The sequence below is a fragment of the Zingiber officinale genome, chromosome 8A (assembly GCF_018446385.1).
Source record: "Zingiber officinale cultivar Zhangliang chromosome 8A, Zo_v1.1, whole genome shotgun sequence".
NCBI classification, from domain to species: domain Eukaryota; kingdom Viridiplantae; phylum Streptophyta; class Magnoliopsida; order Zingiberales; family Zingiberaceae; genus Zingiber; species Zingiber officinale.
Window position 1 is genome coordinate 19,949,565 of NC_056000.1, and position 10,479 is coordinate 19,960,043.

At 41.0% G+C, this 10,479-nt stretch overlaps 1 protein-coding gene across 1 annotated transcript; it reads right to left on the reverse strand.

The window, feature by feature from the left end:
- Positions 1 to 4,338: 4,338 nt before the first annotated feature.
- Positions 4,339 to 10,299, reverse strand: LOC122007833 (protein NPG1-like). The gene is made up of 5 exons (XM_042563356.1): positions 9,847 to 10,299; positions 9,039 to 9,291; positions 7,662 to 8,872; positions 5,622 to 5,769; positions 4,339 to 4,868 (listed from the first exon to the last, which is right to left on the reverse strand). The coding sequence occupies exons 1-5, from the start codon at positions 10,042 to 10,044 to the stop codon at positions 4,546 to 4,548; spliced, it is 2,133 nt and encodes a 710-aa protein (XP_042419290.1). The 5' UTR covers positions 10,045 to 10,299; the 3' UTR covers positions 4,339 to 4,545.
- Between the last annotated feature and the right edge of the window lie 180 nt (positions 10,300 to 10,479).

Sequence of the window (10,479 nt, forward strand, 5' to 3'; positions counted from 1 at the left end):
CGAGAGGGACCTGCCTTACCCCTCTCCTGGTGTTGTGGATCGCGTCGCTCGGGTGCCCTTCTTTCGTCCTCTCGCCGCCCCATGGATCTGTGTCTATGGCGCCGATCGGGTGACGGAGATCAGCGGCGGTATCCTCTTGGTACCTGTCGACTAACGATCGGTACCAGATTGTAGTAGTTGCATGTGTTGTGTGTCGCCGAATGATCAAAAGAGCATAATATAGGCGCCCATACCTTGCCTTTTGCAGCCTTGTGATGACCGGAGGCTACATGCTGCATGGCATGTGTCCTGGCCTCCTGGTGTGGTCGCGCTCTCTCTACCCTTGTCCCTTTGGACGGTTGGAGGTTGCTCGACGGTCAATGCTCGGACACCACTGAGGGTTCGGTCGGCGTTTCCTTTTTCCTTGTCGCTTGGGCTTCTTCCACATTTATGTACTCAGTAGCCTTATTGAGCAGGTGGTCGAAGTCCCTGGGCGGCTTCCTGATGAGTGACCGGAAGAACTCTCCTTCGGCAAGCCCCTAAGTGAAGGCATTCATCAACATCTCGGAAGAGACCGATGGAATGCCCACGGCTACTTAGTTAAAGTGCATGATGTACACTTTGAGCGCTTCCTTGGGCCCCTGCTTTAGGGCAAAAAGGCTGACACTCGTCTTCTGATAGGGTCAGTTGCTGGCGAAATGGTGCAGGAATGTAGCTCAGAAGTCCTTGAAGCTGTGTATTAATCAATCCGACAATCTTTTGAACCAGTGCTATGCCGATCCGGAAAGCGTAGTGAGAAAGACTCGGCACTTCACCCCATCTGTGTACTGGTACTGCAACGTGGCTGCGTTATCAAACTTATCTAGATGATCATCTGGATCGGTCGCTCCGTTGTATTCCTCTATCGACAGTGGGGTATAGTGCTTGGGCAAAGGATCACTCAAGATTTCCTGAGAGAACTGCAGATTGATTTGTTCGAGCGAAGCGCGACATCCAGGCGCCTTGCCTTTTCGTGCATCCTGAATGGGAGCGTCATCCGAAGATGATCCCCATTCCTGGTTTGCCTGAGTTATTTCTAAGGGAGTTTGGAACAAGGCATGATGGAAGGGAACGGGCACGGGCGACGCTTCCCCCTGCGTGCCAGTCGGCCTCCTATTTTGCCCCCATACGGAAGCTTGTTTCGCTTGGTCTTCTAACCCCGCTCGTCTTTCGGTTGCAGACGTCGCAGGTTGTGGTGCTTGTCGATCGACTAACGCCTATTGTTGCTACTGCTCAACCATCTTTGCCGCTCAAGCTTGCACGAGCATGTCTAGTTCCTCCTTGGTGAGTGTCACGGTAGTGAGTCGTTCAGCGTCCTCTATCTTCTCAACTCGGATGCAGGCAACGTTCCCACTTTGTGGATGGCCCGTTGACCACTCGTAGACTCCACTCCGCCCTACAAGACAGATGATGTCAGTGCCGAGCCAAGGAAGAGGTCCCCGACGTTGGCCTTCCGATGCTCAAGTCAGTCACTGGCGAAGATGTAGAAGGTGAAGCAACAAGAATGAATATTGTAGCACAAACAGTATATATCGCGTACCTCCACCGATGCTTGGATCCCCCTTTATATAGAACTCCTGTAGCGCGCGTGCACACTTCTCTAGGTAAGTATGCTTCTCGAAGTTTTCCCTGAAAAAACTTGTCTGTAAAGTGACCCTTACACAATACCTTAACAAGCCGAGAATATCTCTGATGTGACAATGGAAGCTTCCGTCATAAGATCTTCTTGCCGACCATGCCTGGTGTCAGCAGCACTAACTCCCAAAAGGATGTCGAGAGATAACACAATGGGTCCGTTGCTGGGCCGAGCGGGTTAGCCGCTCAGCCGGAACTCTGCTGTGCCTATGCCTCGTCCGCTCGGCCAGATCTTCGTTAAGCCTGTGTCGCGTCCGCTCGGCGGGAACTCCGCTGAACTTGTGCCGAGTCTTGTTGCCTTTCCGAGCGGGGCAGCTGATCTACCAAGATTCTGCATATCGTCTCTTCCTCCTCCTGGCGTCTAACACTCTATTGAGTGCTGGTCGTTTGACACCTCTCCAAGTCAAAGGCGGAGTCGGACCGGAGCCTTCGCCTCCCGATCGGGAGCCTGATCGTCCGACTAACCAATGCTATTATCCTCCGTTTAGCCCCATGATATCTGAATGTTGAATGCCTTGACTCTGACCTCTATTGTGGCAATCGACCACTGCCGGGTGGACCCTTCCTTATTGTCACATCAATATTATTAATTTTATTTAACTTATTATAAATGAAATTTAATCAAATATTAAATTGATTTTCTTCATTGATCAATTTAATTATCTTATTAAATATTAAATTAAATTTTAAGGATGGTTAGTAGACGAACCGATATTGACCGATCCAATTTTAATCCTAAATTTATACCGCATGAGATCGTGATCTTGCAAATCATGATCTAGATAATATAAAATCTGAAAATATTAATATCTAATTTTTACAAATGTAAATATTGACATCTCAAAGCATTTATTAAATACAAGTGTTGAAATTAAAATCCTTCAATTTATTTTTTTAAAAATAAAATAAAGTTGATTATGATTAACTTTAAAACTTAATAGTTTTATTGTATAAACATAGAAAATTAATTGGAAACAAATTGATTAAACTTAGACTTAACTCCTTGAAAGTATCAAAGAGCTCCGACAAAAGGATGTCAATGGGACGGGGTGGAGACTGGTTTTCCAGTCTCATCCCCATCTCGTCTTTAGTTTTTTCAGATTTAGAGATTCCTCGAACTCAACCTACGGGGATCGAATACCCATTTCTTTTCTATCCCTGCCTAATCCTCAAATTTAATTTATATTATTATTATTATTATTATTTTATCATTATTATTAATGGTAATATTAATATTAATATCAATAATAATAATAATATTAATATTTTCAAAAAAATTAATATTAATATTAACACTATTATTAATATTTTTAAAATCTTATTATTATTTATTAATATTAATAATAATAATATTCGGGACAGATTTGAGGATGGAGATAGTATATCCGTTCCAAATCCATCTTATCCTAAAAAAAATCGAGGATTCTCATATCCATTTCAGATTTTTACCACGAAACCTTAAATTCATTGGAAAAATTGTCACCCCTACTCTACAGCACACATCCATCTATCCATTCCCCGGATTTCTTGTCCATGGCAATGCACATGGCGACAACGAAAATGCTTCCTCTAAAAGCAATCTCACAGATTTAAAATCTATAAGTAGATTGATTTCACCACCCTTTTTTCTCGCATTAGGTATTCTCGTGGGGAAGAAAAAGGGAAACCGACAGGATTTTTTTTTTTCTGTGGCCGGTTCATCCACGATTTAAGAACATTGCTTACGATGAATTTCCCTATTTAAGAAATGAACTAGAAAGACACAGAAAGATGGGAAACATGTTATGCATCCTGAAACTTTGGGCCAATAAAAGGGTCCCCTACAGGGAGGCGAATTAAAGCTTAAACCAGCCTAGCTAGCCACCATGCCTCACCGCACTGAGCTGTATAATGAAGAGAGGTCGTCTTATACATGGGAGTTAATGCATGCTGAGCTTTGGAAGGGGGAAGGAATCATCCAGCTTGTGCATCGAAGCTCATGTGCATGCATGTGCCGTTACGTTAACGGAACATGCTTCGTCTCTTTATATAGGTTTCCATATATCATGAAATGTAGAGAGGGATATCATATGAGATGGGGGGAAGCGACCGGAGGTGGACGAGGGTGAGTCCGGTGATCTCAAAGAAGCCCAGGAGGGTTTCCGGCCGGTGCAGCGGTGCAGGGGGTGGGGTGGGGAGGAAGATAAGGGCGCTGCAGGAGCTGGTGCCGAACGGGGAGGCAATGGAGGTGGAGGGGCTGTTCCGGGAGGCAGCGAACTACATCGTGTGCCTGCAGGTGCAGGTGCAGGTGATGCAGATGATGCTCGGCGAGTTGTCGCCGGAGGAGGATTCTTGATATATAGAGAAAGAGAGGAGAGGCACATTTGATATATATATATTGTTGTTTTTACTATTCTTTTGGGTTGTTTTTTTTTAAAAGATTTTTTTGGGGGTGATCGGTTGTTTAATTTGTTGATATAGGATTCTTTGAATCGAGTGGAATGCGTCGTTTGGATTATACAGCAGGAATTTTACAGACTGTTGTTAAGATTTATGATATGAAAGTTTGATTTGGTGAGGAAGAAGAGAGAAAATGAGCTGTGAAAAAGAAGATTTATTATTGTTACTATATACTTACCAAGGCTTCTACGTAGAATGAAGAACTATCCTCTTTAGCCTTACTACTCGGATAAAAGGACCCAGACGGAACACAATTTTAACAGTTTATAAGCTGCCAAAGCAGCAAGAACCAATATTACACTACAGGAAACAAAACCAAAAAGAACAGGGAGTCCACAAAGACTAATCTCTATAAATACAATGTACAAAAGAGATCCAATTGAATGAAGCTATGTAGGCAAAATGTGAAGGTAAACCCAAAGAAAAACTGGAAATGAACATTTACTTTGATGCTTATGCAATAGATCTGAAACTCTCTATAGGATCTGATTCTTCTAATAATGATGCCGCCTGGAAGCAGTCTGCTGCATCACTCAACCGGCCTTCCTCCTTGTGAATCAAACCCAAGTGATACCAAGCCGACCGATTTGTTGGTTCTAGCTTGAGGGCGGCAGAAAGAAAGCTTCTAGCGACAGGCAGAGACTTTGAGCCTTTTCTGGACAGTAGAGCGCCAATAGATACTTTACATGGCACATGGTCAAGTTCAACTGAGAGGGCCTTGCAGTAAGTACCCAATGCTGCTTGGTAGGTCTCTCCACAGGCTTCAAAAATACAACCTGATGAATTGTAGATAGCAAGGTGACAGATTTTTAGTAATGCAAAACATGGTCAAATCTGTGGTTCATGGACTCAATGCAGCAAGAATTTTCAGAAAATTCTAAAACGCTACAGCCACCTAGTTAAGTCAATCCTTCCAAATTTTGATGCAGAAGATAGACCACTGAAACTAACATGTCAATGTTTCTCCGTCCAAGGTAATAGGAAGTCAAGGGGCCTTTACTGGGCATGAGTTGCATAAGCAATTCATGGCCAAGTTAACAAGAATTTTATTTTAACAGGAGCATATAGTTATCTAGGTTTTACAATGAACCATAATATTTGGACTATAGAGTTATTAGCAAATTCCACATTGATTTTTTCTATTGCCCCATTCCTATAAGAGTCCTGACAAAGTTAGCAATAATAAGTATTTCAGTATCTCTCGTGCACAAGTTAGTAACAAAACCACCATTTAGGGCCGAGTAAGATTGTTAGCAAAGGATATTAAGTCTCTTAAAAGTAACAGATCTTCAGAGAACCTTTTTGATATTAAGAATATAAAAAGGATAATCCGGTGCACGAAGCTCCCGCCATGCGGGGTCCCGGGGAAGGATCCATTGTACATGGCCTTACCCTGCTTTTTGCAAGAGACTGTTTCCAGGATTCGAACCCGTGACCTTTTGGTCACATGGCAACAACTTTACCATTGCGCCAAGGCTCCCCTTCTTTGATATTAAGAATATAAAGAAAGTAAATATGGTCTTCAATACCTTCAGTATGTAGAATAGAAGCAGAAAAAGGTTTCATTTCTCTAGCTTTATCCAAGCATATCTCAGCATCTTTCCAGTGGGAGAGGCTTGAATATAGATTGGCAAGACCTTGCCAAACTTCAAACTCATTGACTTTGTCATCCTCAATCTGAAAGAAATCAGAATTTAAGGATACCACAAGTAAACAATGATTTGCATACGAAAAAACAACTACAGCTCTATTGTGAATTATGCACTATGGCTCTATATATATCCATCCAACTACTAGCCAACAAATGAGATTTAATGCAGCACTGAAGAGTAAAATGATTTCATTAAGCAGCACTACAAAGTTATTTGTACAATTTCTTATTTGTCTCATGCTCACCCTATGAATGATGTACAAATACTTGCACTGGCAGGCATATGTGTTTTTAGTAGATTTCTGTTTAGATAGTTCTTATTAATGATGCAATGTGAAAACATGAACACAGACAGAAAGAGTGTCAAATAAGAAAAGCATAATTGAATTGCCAACTTACGAACCTAACTTCATCAGAATCAATGACAATTTTAGATTAACATTCAATAGCAGCATTTGAATCTTTTGTTGTGAGGATAGACACTTTGTTGGGTGGCACATTTTCCTTTTCCACATTTTGCATCACAACAGCCTACTTCTTGGACTATTATTTAGTTATGTGAATCCTAGCAACTTTCAACAATATATTGTGACTAGAAACAAATGTGTCATGCACAATGCAATAACACATTCTAGATTTGTGTTATGGCCTAAGTTTATCTTGATGTGAACATACAGAAAGATCCCATGCTACATCTCTGGGTGCCTAATCTGCACACTACATAACAGTAAAGAAACTGATAGAAATAAAAATGAGAATCCATCAAATAGATATATCATATGCCAACAGGACAAGCTGATATCAACTTTATTTCTTGTTTTACTTTCATTGTAAAAATGAACAATTTGTGATGTAAAAATGTAAAACATTATCCTATGAGGAAATTCATCTGCTTGACTCTCTAAATATTTTTCTGGGACTTCAAAAAGGTCCATTGCAACAAAAACTATATTGTAAAGTATCCTTGCATGCCAATGTTTTGATCTTCAACCAAAATGGTACAATTTCAGTGCCATGCTATGCTGGCATTTGGTGCACTTTAAAATGTGCTGATATCAACCTAAATTAGTTGCACTCCTATAATCCCTTTCAAATTAAGTTATTAACTTATAAATATAAGCTAATTGAAATTAGATAATCAATCAAATTAAAATTTTGGATCAACAAGTTACAAAATATACATCAAGTATTTCAATTAATAATTATATCTTACTAATATCAAAATAAGCATCAAATCAAACAACTGGTTATTGTAATATCCTAAGAGTGCTGATTCTTGAAACATCTAGTGGAATCATTCAATAACACTCTCAGGGTATCTAAGAATTGATTTCTCTGTATGTATATAAATATAGCTTCAAACCACTAAAAGGCCTTGGACAAATAGAATTGAAATTAGAATAAACTTAGGTACAAAATATCAATGCATCTCGATTTCTTTGACTCCAGCATTCCTTCTCTTTGTTGTTGTCAGTGCTCCAATTGGTACTTACCTCTTTCACTCCCCTCTCCTTTTATAGTATTTGATCTACTTCCCATCACTGCTAAATTAAATGGTCATGGATAGACCAAACCATCCAAGATAGTCCATGGCTCTATCAATACCACCAAAACTGTGTCAGCATAGGCATTCCTCTAAAATTTGCCCATGCCAATAGTTTAAGCCAAGTCAACTGGTAATGATCAGCACTTGAAATTATGATAAGAACATTCTTCCACCTCTTTCCTAAACTTATACACCTCTTATTCCGACCATGGTTTCCACTTTCCAGGTTCTTAGTTACTTTAAGTTTTACGATCACAATTATTATTCTGGTCATCACATGCAAAACCACCATATTAAAGCAATACGTATAACAAGGGCAACCAGTAGAAAAAAAATAATTCATGATAGAATGCAGGTAAAGGTCAAGAAAACCTCTGTATTATTCTTGAAAGATCCAGAAGACTTTCTTTGGGCCTGAACAAGCGCAAGAAGCAAGCGGTATGCTTCAACTGCATCCACAGGTAGAGACTGAGCCACTTTTAACTTTGCCTTGATTCTCAATAACGGTCCTTGTTCCCATTTACCAGTTTCATCCAGAGCTGCATCTGTTACAATTTCAGCCTCTGAGTAACGTTGCTGAGCAGATAAAACCAGAGCGAGCAATTTCCATCCTTTGGATACCGATCCACCAGTTGCATCAATATATTCTTTTGCACATCTGAGTCCTGAATTTGTATTTCTTTGCTCAGCATATTCAAGTCCTAGGTCGAAAAGTATATCTGGGTTATCGAGGTCAATAGAAATTGCCTCATCTAAGGATTTCAAGGCTTCACTTTGCAAGCTTGACCTTTCATGATCTGAAGAAGCAATCTTAGCTTGCTTTCCAAGACAAATCCCTAGAAAACGAAGACCTATACTTCTTAGATGCTCATCTGCAACTTGAGCGTTTGCTATAGCTCTCCGTGCATATTCTACTCCAGAAGAAGAAAGAGAATTATGCTCACTACAGATCTTAGCAGCCAATAGCAATGCCATGATATCATTAGGACTTTCATCTTTGTTTAATGACTTCCTTAATAAGTTCAATGCAGAAAGACTTTGACCTACAGTACTATAGCAAAGAGCCAAGCTGTACCACCTATCACACCGTGGATATATTCCAGGCATGACCTCTTCAAAGTGTCTAGCAAGTACAGAAGTTTGACCACATATAGAGAGTGCAAAAGAAAGATGCTCAATCACTGAAGGATCCCACTGGGCCTTGCCCAGAGACCATTTTCTTAACACTAGCATTAGGAGTAAAATAGCCTCTTCCATATTATTTTTTGGAACAAATGCACCATCAACTTGGGAAGCCAAACTAGGTGGGCTAGCCTCCACTCCACCATACAATAAAAGTACAGCAAATCTTTTCTGAATCCTTGCACAGCAGTCATCATCAAGATTCCATTGACTTAGGAGTGCACGACGGTATGAAGCAAAGGCTTCCTGATAGCACCCAGCTTGCTTATAGAGCTCCGGAAGTAGCTCCACTGCTCTACTAACTGTGTCCTGTAATTTCTGCTCAACTGAAAAATCTGGTATGCCAGGTTGGAACATCTTTTCTACAGCATCAAGGACGCTGCTGCATTCTCGAGCAGCTTCTGCAAGATGAAACACAACTTACTGATTTACTAAAGCTTCAAGGTTAGAAAGCATCAGCACTTAGATAACAGATTTAACATAAAGAAAGTACAAGGAATTCCCATAAACATTCAGAGAGACTTACACAATCTGTACAGATTATAAATGATGAAAAGAAACTCATACCAGCAGCTTTGCCTAGTTTCCGCAAAGACATGGACTTCAGATAGATGGCTTCAAGAACAAGGGTAGCAGCATGTTGTGATGGCAAGTGTACAGATTCACTACGTGATCGATTCCTCTTTGCAGGAGCCTTATCACCATTAGAACTTTGTAATCGCTGAATAGCAGCTTGAAGGTCTATTCCATCAAATACCCGAACAGCAGCTTCAATATTACCTCTTTGATATTCAAGTCTTCCCAGAAGTGCTCTTGCTTCCTTTATCATTCAATGTAAAAAAACAAAATTAATGAACCAAGTCCAATTGCAGATATTAATCTCAAAGTGTAATTTAATTATTATCCAGACATCAAAGTCCAAAAGCCAAAAATCCACCATCGAGCATTTAGGTTGTCAAGTCATCCTTTTTTTTTTCTAAACACGAAATTAACTGCCTGGCCAATAATTTCTATGCAAGAATTGAAAACCAATCACTTCTTAGAGTTCAACAAAACTAAGTGTGTGTGTGTGTATATATATTAACTGCCTAGCCAATAATTTCTATGCAAGAATTGAAAACCAATCACTTCTTAGAGTTCAACAAAACTAAGTGTGTGTGTGTGTATATTACGGTATGGACAAAACTTACAACGCGAATTCTGAAACCTAACAAGAGACAATGTCACATTATCGTTAGTTTACATAAAAAGGGCAAATCCACCGCTAAATCAATCTGGGAAACAACACGAGGTCTATATATAAGAAAAAGTACCACATAGAACAGGAACAACTAACCGATTAGGAATCCGGACGAGAAAACGAGAGATATCGAACCTCATAATTGAGCGAGAGCCCTTCCTGGAGGGACGACTCAGCCTCCCGAATGTTCCCGTCGTCGGGCTTGGCCTCCACCACTTCAGCGGTCTCCTCGGAAAGTTTGTCGACAGGGATATCCTCCTTCGTAGGCACCACATCCTCCTCCCCGCCTCCCCCATCACCTTCGAGATCACCGATCCCCATGTCCACGTTCATAGATGGCAGATTCCGTCACGCATAAGACCACGGCCAGCCCGGACGGTCGCCGCTGGCGAAGAAGGCGGCAAGCCTCGAGGAGAGTTGGATCAGGAGGCGGAAAAGGGATCAAGTGGCGAAGGGGTCGAGATCGGCGGCGAGTCCTCGGGGAGGTTCCATGGTTCGGAAGGCAGAAGGACGGGTGGCGATGGGAACCGGGATTTAAAGCGGGGAGGTGAATGTGACCGGGATCAACGGTGGCCGTTCTCGCACTCGGCCAGAAGAAAATGGATATATCTATTTAATTTATGGCGGAATAGCCGTAAAAGCCCTTTTTTTCGCTGTGTAGATTCTTTATTTTTATTTTTTTTAACAGCATGTCACCTAACCACACAATTTCACAATACTCCACCATAATTTTATATTAAATGAGATATCTAAAATATTTTCACCAAA